Raw genomic sequence first — 17,401 nt, 5'->3', positions numbered from 1 at the left:
CTGTACAGTATGCAGAGGTTTTTAAATCTGAGGTGGGAATGTCTTATTAGTGACTGCTGCCTATGCTAGTGATGTTCAAGTGAGAAAATAGTTTTTTTTTTTTTTTTACTGCAACAGAAATAGAATTTTTACTGTAAAACATAAAGGCTAAATTTAAGCAAAATAATTTTGTGATCTTGAGCCACTGGAGGAAGAATGTGAAAGAGTACTGATCATGTGTCTATATTAAATTATGGTAGCTTCCCCTGGTGTTAAACAGGTTGAGGTGTAGACGAATGTTCTTGGTTTCTGCTGTAGACAATGGGAAATGTTTTCTTACTTTTTTGAGCATACAGAATAGAAAATGGAAAGCATGTAAAATGATAACTTCCCAACAGTTTAGAAGAGCTACTTCATTCATTTGTAAAACTATTAGTGTTTTTTTTCTCCAAAAAAAAAAGGGGGAACTGCAAGCTGGAGACAGTCTGCTTACAGGTGCAGGCAATTAATCAGGAAATGAATGAAACAAACTCTGGGGCATGTGCATCAGAAACACAATAATTGGGATTTAAAGGGGAACTGGCAAGCAATTTAGTGAAAAGTATTTATTTGTCTTTCTTGACCAAGACTGTCTAACTCGACAGAGCACATTTTCAGAGGATGCCCAGGAAGAAATGCTCTATCACAGTATAATTATATTAACAAGTGAATTCCAGACAGTTTTCAAAAAAAAATTACATCTCTATGAAAAAAATCAATTACCATATCAAAACAGGTAATATACAGTAAATTATTTACATCAACACATGCAAGTCTGGTAGCTCTAAAATTTTGCAGGAAGTAAGTGGATTTATACTGTAGGGAAACATTGTTGGAAAGTTTAGTACTCTTACATTTCAGTACAGAAAGATTTGTAAAGTGTTCAGAAGATGTAATGAAGAGTATAGAAGTTAAGTTATAAAATTATGTAGGAGAGGAGATATTAATATTGCATAGGAGAACAGAAGAAATAGCATTTGAGCAAAAGAGCATGGTATAGGATTAAGTTTTTATCTAGGCTGCCTCTTCCAAGCTGGTGCATCTGGAAGGTTTATAATTTAGGTATATAGGGAATGTATGAGATAGGTATAGCAATTGATGGGGGCAGTTAGAAAAAAAGAAATATGAGTAGTAGTGTTTAAGAGTGGGGTGAAGAGGGGTGTACTGATTCAAATACAGGAGGCCAAAACTTTAGTGATAAGGAATAAGTAGAGGAATAAGTAGTAGAGAAGAATAAAGCATGTTGATGTAGCTGTCCATTTGCGATAACTGTCCCTCCATGGAGGGTTAATTTCCCTTTCTGAAAGGGTGTATAGTTTTTTGTGTTTGCTGCGAGTTAAAAGGGGATGGAGGGGGGCTAAAATTAACATGTACATAGCATTTTTATTTCATGGGTGTTTTTTGAAGCAAAGCATCTCAAAAAATGTGACATGGGTTCAAAGAGAGATGAGAAACAACAACTGCATATAACATCAGCCTGCCAAACATTAATATGCATTGCAAGTTCGAAAAAAGAAGTTATGTCTTACCATAAGGTTCCATCTGTGTTGTCGATCTTCATCTATTGTTGACTGATGGGTTACGGTTCCGATCCTCAGAACCAATCCAGCTGTTCTATAGCTCATGCCAGCCAAAGAAATCTCTCGAGCTGCAAGTCTACCCACAATTCCCATGTCCAGTTACCTCAGACTGAGTTTGCAATAGACATAACTATAGAATAATAGAGATCAGAAACCTTGTCCAAGGTAACTGTAACAAAAAAGAACCCAGGACTGGATACCACTGCACCAGAAACCTAAAGGAGGGGGCAGGTGGAGGGAAGCAAGAATATATGAAGATCGACAACACAGACGGAACGTTATGGTAAGACATAACTTCTTTATCTCATGTCGCCAATCTTCATCTATTACTGACTGACTGGACAGAGTCCCAGCTATGTTGTTTCCTGGAAGGCCTTATGGAAGGACATTCCTGAGCACCACAGAACCAAAAGATGATCTCCCCCTGGAGATCATATCCAATTTGTATTGTAATGCGTAATACAGGTATGAGGCTTAGCCCAAGTTGCAGATGTGCACACATCTGACATGGAAGCCTTGAAATGGAAGACAGCAGAAGTCGCCAATGATCTAGTAGAATGTGCTTTGACTGGTTTTGGTAGTTTCATATTCAGCTCTGTGTAGATGAAAGATGTACAGTCTCAACCACCGGGAGAGAGTTACTTTGGACACTGATCAGCCCACAGTTGCACTAGCGAAGGACACAAACAACTGTTCAGATCGTCTAAACTGTTCAGTTCTATCTAGATAGAACTATAACTGCCTTTGTACATCCAGAAGGTGAAGCCAGTACTCTCCTTTGTTAGAATAATGTGGGAAGAATACAGGTAAGTCTATAGATTGACTGATATTACTCTCTGAAATCCCCTTAGGTAAAAAGGTTGGATTCATCCTAAGTGACACTCTATCCTTAAGAAGAATTAATTAAGGAGCTTAGAACATAGAGCTTGTAATTCGGAGACTCGTCTCACCAAAGTGACAGCTACGAGAAGTAAGTCTTCCAGGAAAAGAACTTTAAGGCACAGGTAGCTGCTGGGTCAAATGGCGATGCCATAAGTGATTGCAGTACTAGAGTGAGATCCCAAGGAGGGAGCAGATCTTAAAAAGGAGGTTTTAAGCATATTGTACACTTCAGAAAAACTTTGCAAAGTCTGTGCAAAATTAGGCTGGTCTCCAAATCCAGTAAGAAAATTTTAAATTGCTGCTAAAAGAACTTTGACTGTAGAGGCAGAGGCTCCTTTATTAAAAATGGCAGCTAGGAATTCGAGAATTTTCTCTACTGGCCCTGAGAAGGGGTCTAAGTCCATTACCTGAGGCCTAGATAGAAAACCTCTTCCATTTGCTTAAGTGGAGATTCCTGGTAGATAGTTTTTGAGATGCCAGCAAAATGTGCCGCACGGGAGAAGGTATACCACTGTGCCTAGCGATTACCAGAAGGTGAGGAACCAAGCTGTTATCTTGAGAGTCTGAAGACTGGGATACACTAGTCCCTGGAGATGGATCAGGAGATCCGGAACTGGATCCAGAATCCATGGGCAGAAAAGCAGATGAGGTCAAAGGAAGGGAAACCATATCTGTCGAGGCCAATAAGGAGCAATGAGGATCACCTTGCTTCGCAACCAAGATGCTTTCTTGAGAAATAATGGGATCAGAGGGAAGGGGGAAAGTCGTAGAGAAGACCTGGAGGCCAATCATGGAGAAGGTCATCTCTAGGGGACTTCCTCTGAGGGAGAATTAGGGCAAAGTAGCTTCTGCACTTGTTGTTGAGAAGTGAGGCAAACATGTGGCAGCAAGGCTGGCCCCAACGAAGAAAAATCTCCTTCACTACTCTGGAGTTCAGAGACCACTCGTAAGGCATGAAGATGCAGCTGCTCAATTTGTCAGCAATCACATTGGAAGTCCCTAAGGTATGCATTGCTCGCAGAAAGCGGGTTGGATGATATTGCCCATTGCAACACTCGAAGGGCTTCTCGATACAATAGGTAGGACTTGGTTCCCCCTTGTTTGTTGATGTACCAGACCACTGACATGTTGTCTGACTGAATAGTTATCATCCCTAGAGGTAAGGCAGAATGAAACTCTTACAAACTCCAGAAGCAATGCTCTTAGCTCCAGTACACTGATATGCAGGTTGGCCTCGGAGGGGGACCAAGTGCCTTGGACTGTTCTCCCCAGATAATGCTTCCCCCACTCCATCTGGGAATCATCCATGGTCAGTATGGCATTGGGCTGAGGCAAAACAAAGGAATACCCTCAAAGAATCTCCTTTGAATACATCCGCCACGTTAGATCGTTCTTGCGTCAACTAGATATGAAAATTAAGTGGTCCATGAGGTGGGTTAGAATCAACCATTGGTTTGCTAGCAGCCACTGGAGAAGCTTCATGTGAAATCTGGCTAAAGGAACTAAAGTGATAGCAGCTGCCATGCAGCCAGCACCAACTGAGCAGGTATCTTGTTTAGCATAATAGTGGATGAGCCTGCTCCTGGATCTTCTATAACCTGTGTAGGGGAAGTCAGACTATGCATGAGGAAGTGTTGAGATGAGCTCCGATGAATTCCATGTCCTGGGTGGGGATTAACTGGGATTTCACACAGTTGACTGTTATGCCCAGTTGGTGGGATAGGTCTAGGATGAAGTTTGTGGTCTATTGTAGCAGACAGCTGGAGGGAGCGGAGATGAGACAATTATCTAGATAAGGAAATGTTCAGAATCCATGCAGCCTCAAGTGGGCTGTGACTGCTGCCATACATTTAGTGAACACCCTGGGGGCTGCGGTGAGGCCAAATGGCAGTGCTCTTAACTGGGACTAGCTCCCAGACAGAAGTGGGGGAACTTTCTCCAGCGTTTGTCCATATTTATGTGGTAACACGCATCTTGAAGGTCGATAGAGCACATCCAATCATCTTTCTCTAAGAAGGGGAGTATAGACTGAACCATAACCATCCAGAATTTTTCTTGTTGGATGTATTTGTTTAAAATACTAAAATCCAAACTAGGTCTCCAGTCCCCTGTTTTCTTTGGCACGAAAAAGAATCTTGAGTAAAACCTAGATCCTAGTTGGTCTGGTGAGACTTCTTAGATGACTCTTTTCTGCTAGCAGCTTTTGTAATTCTATTGCTGCTTGAACTCTCTGGGTGGAACGTCAGGGGAGTCTTGCAGGTGTTGTCGGATAAAAGGTAAAGGGAATTAGATAACCTCTGGTAATTATCCTTAGCACCCAGGCATCGGTGGTTATACGTCGCCAAGCGTTTGGGTGCAAGGAAAATCTTCCCCTGACTGCTTTCAGAGGTAAGCAATCAGGCACCCCTTCAGGAGCGCTGATAGGGTTGACCAGAGAAAGAATCTCTGGAACCCTGATTTTGTGGGCCACTCCTGCCTCTGGGACAGTGTCTTCCTCTATAACTCCCCCCTCTGCCCTGAGGGAAGTCTGAGTCACGTGTGCCCTAGAAAGGCTTCTGGGATTTCTTGAACTACATTTTACCACTGCTTTGATTCCTGGAATAGGATAGTTGAGGAGTGTAAAAACGTACGCCCACAGCAGACAAAGTCTTTCCATCCTTTTCACAGCTGGGCAGCGTTTCCTTTACCTTGGTAGAGGTACATGGTAGAGGTAATTATATTTCATCAGGTATTGTTATTCATGGGTGGGGAAGGGAACCTGATCTACAGTAACGAGGATGCATCAGGGGCCATGAAGAAACAACATAACAAACAAGGGCAGATTACTGAATAAATATATGAAAATATCTGGAATGAAAGATGTGAATTTACAGACACGAACCCAGATAGAATGTACACATTATTCCACAAGGTACAATAAATGAGTTAGACCGGAAAGAAATTTTGTTTCACAGGAGCATGAGTATATAACTGAAACTCATCCAATAACTATTTCAGATCACGCACCAGTAAATACTAAGATAAAGATGCAAGCTAATCAAGTAAAATTTAGGCACTGGCACTTTCCTACTTATTTGTTAAAAGAATTTAAGGAATTGGTAGTGGAAATGATTAAAGAGTTATTAGGAAAGATACAAATGTATCCAGAAGGAATAGTTATGGAAATAGAAAGAAAATCAAATTTAAAAATATTGTAGACCTAAGAGAGAGAGAAAGAGATGGAGAAGTAGTAATAAGAACTTAGAGGGATTATTGAAGTATCGCACATGAAGGAGAAACTTACAGAACACAAAAAGGAGTGATTGTGACGTGATAAAGGGAAAATAAGGAAGGAATTTGGATAATATACATGAACTTAGAAAGGCTGCTGTTACGCAAGGTTTTTGGTAACTCCAGAACACAAAAACTATTTGCACAATTACTTAGGCAAGAGAATATAGAAAGGAATGTTGCTAAACTTGGACAGCCACAGCCTGCGACAAAAATAAGTTTTTAATAAAAAGACTTTTACAAGAAAGATGCAAGCTACAGCGTCACTGTGTAGCATCTTAAACCTGTTTTAATAGAGGCCCATGTGTGGAGTCCACTTTCAAATCTTGAAATACTGAAATATCGAATTTCAGTATTTCGAGATGAGAATGATGAAAGATCACTACAATGAAAAATTAAAAAAAGAACGTCACTATACTGAAAATTCATAATATCAAATTTTCAGTATACTATGCTGTTTTTTAATAATCCCTCCACCACACAAACAAAACATAAGCACAACCTATCTTCCTTCACCATCACAAACACAACACACACACCAACAAAACCCAAATAATTTAAGTATAAGCAGGGGGACAAGCCCCCCCCTGCACCCCCCACACTCCCGTACTTAAATATACAAACTTCTAGGTTACACTACCACAAACACAACAAACCCATCGCTATGTGCCCTACACTTTCATCTCACACTGCCACATATATACCCTCGATATACATACACACTACACATGCACAAAAAACACTTTCAGCACTTCCACACACACGCACTCACCTACCTATCCCCAACCTACTCCTAACACTTTCCAAAAAAATATAGCACCACATTCATACCCAAAACCCTAACACACTACAAATCTACCAGCATCTCTGTACACAACCATACATCAACCGCCATGTCTAAATCCCAGAACACACTATACCTTAAATAACAGCACACCACACACAACAATCCACACCACAACTACTGCTGATTCAACAATGTACAATTCGTTAATATGCAGTTTTGAAAAACTGCACTTTCGACATTCTCGTCTCAAAATACTGAAATTCTATATTTCAGTATTTTGAGATTTGAAAGTGGTCCCCATGTGCTATACGCAAAAGACCCTTTTGAGCACATACTAGTGTTTCAGTTACAAGGCTTCTGAACACTCATGACTTTTACCTTTTAATTTTAATTCTTTACTAGTACATTACATTAAAACCAATAAAGCCTGAACAGTTTGGAAGAAAAATAACCTGAGACACTACAGAGGAATTAAAGATATTTCAGAAATTATATGAAAATCTGTATAAAGTGTATTAGAGAAACTGAAGACTTACCTATGTCAAGGCTAGAGGAAGTTAAGGCTCAGGAATAGCTAAGATAGGTGGGAATGAGAAAATCATTTTGAAATAACCTCAGTCAACAATATAAAAACTGAATCCATATCCCAAACTAAACTTGTGGGTGTCCTAACTGATGATAACCTCAAATCTGACCAACATATATTGCAAGCTGTTAAAAAAAACAGAAACTCATCTCCTTCTATAGAACCAAACACTACCACACAGATTATGCAAGATAAACACTACCATTTACCTTCCATCTTCTAACCCTACTATATGCCTCATCTATTCTTATCAACCTAAATACTTCAAAAGCTAAATACTTTGCCTGTTACAATTAAGAAGCCAAATTTGCTAGCAGTCTTAAGTGTAAGAGTCATCATTGCAGTGGCATGAAAAACTAAACTGGCTTGAGCTTTCCAGCTATTTAATGTACTCAATTTATTAATGCACAATTTCATACAAGCAATAGAAAAATGACCAGAACTAAAAGATACCCTGCAGTACTTACACTCCAGATAGAGACGTTATCTCAACCAATATACTCTTACTTTTCACAAGTGTAATAACTCAGCATGTGTCTCACTACACTCCCATTACATATCCAAACTCTAGAACAGCTTCCCAACATACATACAACAAGCCATGAAACTTTCTATCTTCAAGCTCTTACAAGAACACCTAAACCATATGTGGTCATGCACATGCTTCTCATCTAAGTAACTCCATTTTACTTTGTAAGCTCTTCTCCCCTTACCCCCCTTAAAATCACCATCACCTTCTTCACAACAAGCCTTTCTACCACTCCTCCTCTTCAATTATTTTCCTATATTAATCCTCATTTTACACTTCAATTTCTTACTGATATTTCCACTTTATCCAACTCCTTCACTCTCTATCAGTCTCTTATAACCAGGTTCAGTGTCAGTATATATCCTATTATTCTTACCTCCACTATCGCTATCCTTGACTCATCAGGTATAAATGCCACTCACCTTCTATTATCTGCCTAAAAATTAAAATTTCCCAATTTTATTACTAACATCTATACTAAACCCCATTCTTACCCATGTCTTATAAGTCATCTATAATGTCTACTTGTCATATATATTTCACATAAACTTTTTTCATACTAAATGTTTCATACACAGAATTTAACTGCGTACAATGCCACACAAAAGAAATATATGTTTTAATATTTGTATAATATCACTACATAATAATTACCTGTTTGTATCTAGATGTCTTAAGAACTATGCATGTAATGCAACTTTGTAAATAAAAAAAAATGTCATGTGTGTCTGCTGGAGCTTTTCTCCCATGGCCTCTGCAGAAAATGGGCTTTGCCCAGTCAGACTTTACTGATCAACAAAGAAAAATAAATAAATTAAATGTTTATACATAACTGTTTTATACATTTAATCACACAGAAGTGTATTTCCAAGGCAAAATGGTATTCTGGGAAGTTTGGCAGTTCACAGAGAAGAAAGTGATAAAGTTCAGGAAATGTTTGTAGGAACAGTGCCAGCAACCTGGAAGAAATTGTGGTGGCAGTACTACTCAAAGAGGTAAAATCCTTCAGCTCAGCTTCATACAGACAGTTTTCAATTTTGAACCTGATTACAATGTACATACTAACTAAGAAATGTCTACAGTATTACTAAAACTGATAGAAATGGATCAATGTGGTTTTATGGAAGGGAGGCCAACATTTGACAATACTGAAAGAACAATGATGATCCCACTGAAAAGAGAGTACAAGAAGATGCCACAACTGTTAGTGGATCTTGATTCAGAGAAGTCATTTGATAGTCAACTGGGATTTTATGAATGGGGCAATGGCAGCATTTGCATTCCCTGATAGAATAAATGGGTTAATTAGGAAGATGTATGAAGGGACAGTGGTAAGAATTAAGTTGGGAGATCTCCACTCTGATATGTTTTTGAAGAAAGGAACCAAGAAATGGGTGTCTTCTTTGCCCTTTATCTGCTTTCTTCTTAGAGCTATTTTTCAAGAAAATAGGATGTTCACAAATTCATGGATATTAACTGGTATGGCAATCAAGACAAATCAGCCTTATTTACAGATGATGATATGCTGTACTTGATAAATACAGAAAATGACATTTCAATGTTGCACAATATTTTGAAACAGTTTCAATTTTTTTCGTGATATGTAACAAAATCTACAGTGATAAACTACATTCCCACATATGAATTAGTTCAGCAATAGACATTTATGAGGATGTGATAAAATGAAGTATTTAGGTTTATGGATTAAAAAGGATTCTATTATGGCAGCTAAGGATATGCAGACGAAACTAAACAAAAGAAAACACAAAAATGAGGATTTAGAAGCTCTTGACTCTGGATATATATAGCAAATGTCTTCCAAATATACAACAAAGTCTAGAAGACAAAGGATCTTTGCTTGGAAGTGTTTACATGGGTATCTTTATGCCCCAGACTGACTCCAAAGAATTTTTCCTCAGGTAGACAGCAAATGCTAGAGGTGTAATGGGGAAGAAAGAGGTAATCAGGAACATATTTTTGGGAGTGTAATGAGCTGACAGACCTCAAAAATTCCCTGCATATTACTCTATCAGAAATACCGGGTGAGCAAATTGGTATAACTATGGAAATTATTGTTTGAGCTATGATACAGAATTGGAATTACCTAGACATAGTAAGGACTTGCTGAGTCTAACTACAGTGGCTGCCAAAAAAGCAATTACTAGATAACAGAAATCAAAGTCTAAATCAAGTGTACTAGAGCTAAAATAACTGGAAACGGGATCTTTAGAAAAGGTTAGGAGCAAAGTACATAGAAAAAAATGGGAATTGTGGAAACAATACATGCAGAATAACATTTTGGAGGAGGAATGAGATTTAAAAGATGGTAGGATTTGAATGAGTTAAGTGATGTTTGACAATGACTGGATAGATTATAAATGATGTATAATGTTTGCAACTACAAATATGTCAATATGGTTTGTTTTCATTTATATAAAATGTATGATTGCCCATGCCATAAGTGATAATTTAATAAAGATTTCTCCTGTTTTAAAAAAAATGGATACGTCTACTAAGGTACAAGTACTGAAAATGTTTGTAGTCTCCTTAATATTACATACAGGCCAATTATATTTTTATCAACCAGAAGAAAATTTGTGGATTGTAATTAAGAAAAAAATTGAAGGAATTTATTTGCCAGAGAAAGAGGGGAAGAGTTAAGTGGGATACATTGTCTCTCCCCATAGAACAAAATGGTGTAGGCTGATATTAAATAATGTAAAGAGAAGATTACAAATCAAAGTGCAAAAAATGATGATGAAATAGAAATGGAGGTCATTAAATGAGAGGGTAAGGCTGTGTGCGCAGACCCTTGGAAAGTAGTAATCACCATACAGAATAATATATTTATAAAGCAGCAGTAAGTACTTTAAAAATTAAGCCAACATGGTAATGAAAACAGAAGATTTTTCCAGTAAGGAGGACTGCAAAATTAGGAGCACAGAACTAGGTAACAGTGGTATGAAATTTCTTGGAGAAAATTAGCTAAGAAACCAGTGTGTTGGGAGCAAATAACTATAGTGGGAAAGGCAATATATGCAAATATGTCAAGCAAAAGTTTGTACTATGGGTTGAAGACTGCCTTCCATAACAGGAAAAGGAACTGATGATAAAATATAGACAAAAAGAATCTAAAATGGGAGTATTAACTTAAAGACCAGCACTAGTGGAGTTTTCAATTAATATACCCCATGCAGACTTCCAAAGGATTTTTCCTCATGAACAGCACAAAGTATGGGAAAGAGAAAGGTAACTAGGAACTTGTTTTTGGGACAGTAGCACATTGGCATATTTTAAAAATTCCCTACAGAGTGCTCTGTCAGAAATGTTATGGGGGCAAATGGTTATAACTAAGGAATTGAGTCTATTATGTGGAAACACAGGATCTGAACTGCCTATTTAATGTAAGTTTAATGCTTTTAACTGCCAAAAAAGCAATTACTAGAAAGACAAAATCAAAATATAAACCAACCATAAATGAACTACTGAATATTGTAAAAGGGTTAAAAGAAATGGTGGTGAGATCCTTAGAAAAGAGAAGGAGCAAATTACAAATAAATAAATGGAATTTGTTGGGTCAGCATATATAGAACAATAACAGAACAAAGGAGCACAATTCAGTTGCAGGAAATATATCAGAGAGTAAATTAAGAAAAAAAAAGTCACGTGATTTACAACACTAATTGTTTAATGCTATTTAAGCTTGTGACTGCTATTTTATCTTAGATCTGATGAAGTACCTAGACTGGTACGAAAGCGCTCATCTTTTATAATTTTATTGTTTTGTTTAAAACAAATGAGTGTTATGTATTAAATATCTTTTTGCACTACCGCAATTTGGTTATATTCTTTACTCTCTGATATACACAACAATGACCAGGAACAAAATTTAAGAGAAGGCAAGAATTGTGTGCATCAATGTTGGAGTGAACAAAAATTGTTAAAAATAAAACACGTATGTATACTGCATGACAATAATGGAAATGCTACTATGGTCCCATTTTCTATTTTATTACGGTATGTGTACTCATGTCTTTTTTTAATAACATTTGATAAATGTTTTAAAAAATACATTTTATACCTATCAACCCTAGCATACCCAGACTGAATTAACTATGTATCCCTGCTACCAGCATTCTTTCTCCTTCCATCATCTGCCCCACTGAAGACTAAATCAAATGTATTATCCTTAAGTGCATTTAGTTTTCTGTCCCACTTTACCTATGTATATCTTGCCACAGCTCTTACATCAGCAAAATGAAGACAATATGCTCCATGGTAGTGTATTTTGTCATGGATTATGAGTATGATGGTGTGGATCATAAAATTAAGAAACATTCTGTCAGTCAACAGGGAGTATACTACTGGATTACCTAACAAGACCATTATAAATCCAAATATATACCTCATCCTCTGGTCTAAATCTACAGTGCTTTGCATCCCCAAACATTTGATTAGTAAACCTATCTTCCAAGTTGTGACACATGGTCAGATTAGGAGCATATGCCAAAATACACTGCACCATCTCCTCTTATATAACTAGCCTGTTTCCCTTCATCTTTCTTGACTCAGTCTAGAAGATGGTGTGTAGTCTGATGATTACTGAAGTATCATCCCCCCCTGGAGAACATTAGTCATTATAAAAAGGGTAAGTAGTGGGAGGAGAGGCTTCTACAATATCTAGCAAGCTAAGAAATTCAAACTTCAAGCAACAACAAAGATGTATTAAAGAATATTACTACATTAAGGATTCTGGGGCAGCCTGATAATCTTCACAGTAACTGGTTGGGTAGTTCATGTTTATCAGCTGGAAACAGAAGGCCATATTATATTTTACAGGCAGGCATCTGCAGGTCTGATATTTCTCATACATGATTCACATTCTATATGTCTGTGTAAAGATATCAAGAAGCATGTCACATACATTTTTAATTGAGTAAAGTGCAAACCAGGATGAATTAGCACAGTTCACAATACATTTCCTTTTTATAAAGGAAATGGACTATTTTTGAAATACATTGGCAAACCATTTAAACATACCACTTTTAGCACATAAAGTTGCTCCTTCCACCATTACTGTCTGAAACTGCAGTTCAGCTTCTCCCAGTACTCGGAGTACTGTGCTAGCAGGGCCTTTTCCCCATACTCGCCTTGAGATTTCTTCAGCATGTTGACTAGGTACTTCACTCACAGAGTGAACTAGAATGAAATAAATCACAGCCAAAATGTGAATTAAGCACAACTGTGTGATATTACAAAACAAATAAGTCACTGTATAAGTAGGGAATATTTAATGGAGTACAGCAGTCTGATCAATTAGAGAGACAGGAAGTACACAGCAAAGTGGGAAACAATCTTTATGGTTATTTTCTTGAGCTGTGAAGTGCTCTGTGATGATAATGGTAATTAGGTCTCTTCTTCACTTTCAACAAAAATAGAAGTTATGTTCTTACCATAACGTTCCATGTTAGTTGTCTTCTTCTCGCCTTCTTTCTTGCTGGATGGGTTCGGAGCCGACCTCGGCTCCGACTCGGCCACTCTAAAAGCTCGAGAGTTGGTTCCACTGGCTCGAGGCTGCCCCTATATCCCACAATGCTAGGCGTGAATTACCTCAGATCTCGTTTGTGAGCTAGGCCCAGCTAAAAATACAACCAGGAATACTGGAAAATTTCCACCTCTAAAAACAATGGGAAGAGAAAGGGTGACCTAAGCCTGAGTCTAGGAAATATGCACAGCAGAGCATATACCTATCGCAAAGAGGTAGTAGAAAGAGAGGTCACAATCAAACTCCTCTAGATCTGTCCAGGCCAGGGGGAAGGAGGGTGGGGCCTTAAGAAGGCGAGAAAAAGACAACTAACATGGAACGTTATGGCAAGAACATAACTTCTATATGTTAAGTTGTCTATCTCGCCTTCATTCTTGCTGGATGGGACCGCGTCCCTAGCACCTTGTCCCGGGTGGCCTAACGGAACAGACTCTTGAGAACAGTGGAACCAAAGTTAGCTCTATGCCTAGAAGCTAAATCCAACTTATAATGAGAAATGAAAGTGTGAGGAGTAGCCCAAGTAGCCGCTGCACAAATGGTGTCAATAGGCAGTCTGTCTTGGAAGGCAATAGAAGTAGCCAAAGCTCTTGTGGAATGGGCTTTAGGTTTGTTAGGCAGCTTTTGGTGTCTAATTTCATAAACAAGGGAAATCAGAGATGTTAGCCATCTAGATAATGATACCTTTGAAACTGAAAGTCCTTTTCTGCCTTCTGCATAGGAGACAAACAGCTGGTCAGATTTTCTGAATTGTTTGGTTCTATCCAAATAGTACCTTAACTGACGATGAACATCTAGCCAATGCAATTTTTGTTCAGACCTATTAGAATATTCTGGAAAAAACACAGGGAGGTCAATGCTTTGATTTAGGTTAGACGCCGAGGCTATCTTAGGTAAAAAGGACGGGTTGGTTCAGAAGATACCCTGTCCTTATGGAACAACAGATAAGGAGGTCGACAGCTGAGTGCATGAAGTTCTGAAACTCTTCTAGCTGAAGTAATAGCTACCAGAAAGAGAGTCTTCCATGATAGCAATTTTAAAGAACAGGAGGCTGCAGGTTCGAAAGGGGAAAGAATCAAAGAACTAAGAACTAAATTTAAGTCCCAAGGAGGAGGAGGATTTCTTATAGGGGGTCTGAGTAGAAAAACTCCTTTCAAAAAGGCTTTGCAAAGCTTGTGGGACATTATGGCAGATTCTGAAATGCCCACATGAAAGTTAGAAATAGCTGCCAGTTGAACTTTAAGAGTAGAAGGAGATGAACCTGCATGGAAGAGTTCAGCTAGAAAATCAAGGACCATTTGGATGGAAGCAGTGAAAGGATCTATGTCCCTTCCTTGAGCCCAATGGGCGAAACGTTTCCACTTACTCAAATCTTTCTAGTGGAAGATTTATGGGAAGCTATCAAAATATCTCGAACAGAGTGAGATATTTGAGGAAGCCTGGCTAAGGTTGGAATTGGAGGAACCAAGCAGTGAGGTTCAGAGAGGGAAGGGAGCGATGAAACTGACCCGACTGATGGATCAAAAGATCTGGAACTAGGTCCAGATGCCAAGGTCGCTCCAACAGAAAATGATGTAGGAAGGGGAACCAAACCTGTCGAGGCCAGTAAGGAGCAATAAGGATCAACGAGGCCTTCTGAGCGATAGCTTTCTGTATCACTTGAGAGATTAGTGGGAAGGGAGGAAATGCATACAGAAGTCCCGGGGGCCAAACTTGGACTAGAGCGTCTCTGCTGGGCTGGCCTGGTAAAGGGAATAGGGTGAAATAATCTCTGCACTTGCTGTTTTGGGGAGTAGCAAAAAGGTCGCAGCAAGGCTGACCCCACTTGAGAAAAATTTCTCTCACAACAGAGTCTTTCAGAGACCACTCGTGAGGCATGAAGATAGCTCTGCTCAACTTGTCCGCGATTTGATTGGACATCCCGGGGATGTGCGTTGCTATCAGAAACCGCTGAGAAGAAATCGCCCATTGCCACAGTCTGAGTGCTTCTCGACACAGGGGGTAGGACCTGGTTCCGCCTTGTTTGTTGATATACCACACAACGGACATATTGTCCGTCTGGATTGCTATCGTTCCCAAGGGAAGAGAGTCTTGAAGGGCTTGCAACGCTAAAAGCACTGCTCTCATCTCTAGAACATTTATGTGCAAGTGGCATTCGTCTGGTTGCCATGTGCCCTGGACAGTTCTGCCCTGATAATGCCCCCCCCACCCGATCAGGGAGGCGTCCATTGTCAGAGTAGCAACCGGAGGGGAAGGAACAAAGGGTCTTCCCAATAAGTGTTGAGTGGAAGACATCCACCACAGAAGATGATTTCTGCATGTTTGCGTGATCATAATGGTGTGGGACATCGGAAGTTGCTGGTATGACCATTGCGTGAAGAGCATCCATTGAAGGATTCTCATGTGGAATCTGGCTAATGGAAGCAGAGGTATGGCAGCCGCCATAATCCCCAACACTTTCAGAACTAACCTGGTTTTGATTCTGTTGCTGCTGAAGAGGAGCGAGACCAGTTTGTGTATGTCTGCTATTCTCTGATGTGTTAGTCTCGCAGACATGTTGACTGTGTCTAGATTTGCGCCTATGAAGGTAATAGTACGACAAGGCGACAAAACAGACTTTTCGCAATTTATTGAAATGCCTAACTTTTGACAAATGCGAAAGGTGTAGTCCCTGGCCATTAGAAGAAGATGCTTGGTGGGAGCTGTGAGGAGCCAGTCGTCCAAATATGGAAACACCTGGAATCCTTGACGTCTCAGGTGAGAAGCTACCACTGCCATGCATTTGGTAAACACCGGGGCAGTGGTGAGACCAAAGGGCAGGGCCCTGAATTGAAAATGACTGGTTCCCAGCCTGAAGCGGAGGAATCTTCTGGAGCGTCTGTTCATTTTTATGTGATAGTACGCATCCTGAAGGTCTATAGAGCACATCCAGTTTCTCTTTCCCAATAGGGGGAGGATGGACTGCAGCGTGACCATCCGAAATCTTGTTTTCTTGACTGACTTGTTCAAGATACTGAGATCCAAAATTGGTCTCCAGTCCCCTGTTTTCTTTGGAACTAAAAAGAACCTGGAGTAGATTCCGGATCCTAGTTGGTCTGCTGGAACTGGTTGAATTGCTCTTTTTGCAAGCAACTTTGAAATTTCCAAAGCTGCAAGATCCCTTTGAGCGGGTGGAACATCTGGAAGGGATTTTCTTGATTGGTTTGGGATGCGAACGAAGGGAATGGAATAGCCTTCGGAAATGATGGACTGTACCCACTTGTCTTGAGTCAGGGATAGCCAGGCTTCTGGGTACAGTGACAATCTTCCCCTGACTGCCTCCGAAGGTGGACAGTCGGGCAACACCTCAGGGATGCTGAAAGGGCTTATCGGAAAAGGTTTCTCGATTGCCCTGGTTCTGCGGGCCCCCTCTGCCTCTAGGGCGACGTCTACCATTATTGTTCCCTCCTCTGCCTCTGGAGGGGAACCGACTCTGTGCGTCAGGCAAATTCCCTTGAGATTGTTTGCAGAACCACATTTTTCCACTTTTCTGGCCTTTGGGGTAAGGTCTAGAAGGAGTAGAAAAACGGACTCCGACGGCAGATAGAGTTTTGCCATCCGTCTCGCACCTAGTCAAAGTTTCTTTCACTTGAGGACCAAAGAGAGATGATCCATCGAACGGGGAGTTAGTGAAAGACGTTTTAAAGGGGTCCGCAAAATTGCATAGTCGCATCCAGGCATGCCGGCGTAAGGCAACACCTGTCCCTGCGGCCCTACTCGCTCCATCAGCCGCATATGAAAGGAGGCGCATGGAGGAGTTAGCTATCGAATTAAGGGTAGTCAGCTGGGTGTTCATTTTGTCCTGAAAATCTGCAGCTGTAGTATCCTTCAACATCTCACTCGCTTCCTTGATCAAGTCACTCTGGAGACGGGTGAAATGGCATAGGTAGTTCAGCGAACGCATTGCAAAGGTCGCTGACGAGAACATCCGCTTCCCATACCTGTCCATAGACCTAGATTCTTTGTTAGGGGGATGAACAGGCACTGAAGGATCAGCTAGTTCCTTCTTGGTGGCAGCAGCTACCACCATAGCATCCACAGAAACACCTTTTGTGAGAAATTGTTTGTCAGTTGGTGCTGTTATAAATTTGGAAGGTCTCCTGGGGATAGGGTCCACTGAATCAGGAGCTGTCCAGGCCTTCTTTGCCACCACCTGCATGAGGGGATC

At 40.0% G+C, this 17,401-nt stretch overlaps 1 protein-coding gene across 1 annotated transcript in view; it reads right to left on the bottom strand.

The window, feature by feature from the left end:
* Positions 1 to 17,401, bottom strand: part of NEK1 (NIMA related kinase 1) — a gene marked incomplete in the record, with an annotated part of 3,475,820 nt that overhangs the window by 643,903 nt on the left and 2,814,516 nt on the right. Inside the window, 1 exon segment of the mRNA XM_044062568.1 lies at positions 12,693 to 12,851. Within this exon segment, the coding sequence (XP_043918503.1) occupies positions 12,693 to 12,851 (159 nt within the window).

This window comes from Protopterus annectens, chromosome 2.part1 (assembly GCF_019279795.1).
Source record: "Protopterus annectens isolate FY-2018-M chromosome 2.part1, PAN1.0, whole genome shotgun sequence".
NCBI lineage: Eukaryota > Metazoa > Chordata > Ceratodontiformes > Protopteridae > Protopterus > Protopterus annectens.
The sequence above is the reverse complement of the archived record's forward strand: the minus strand, read 5'-3'. Positions and strand labels throughout refer to the sequence as shown.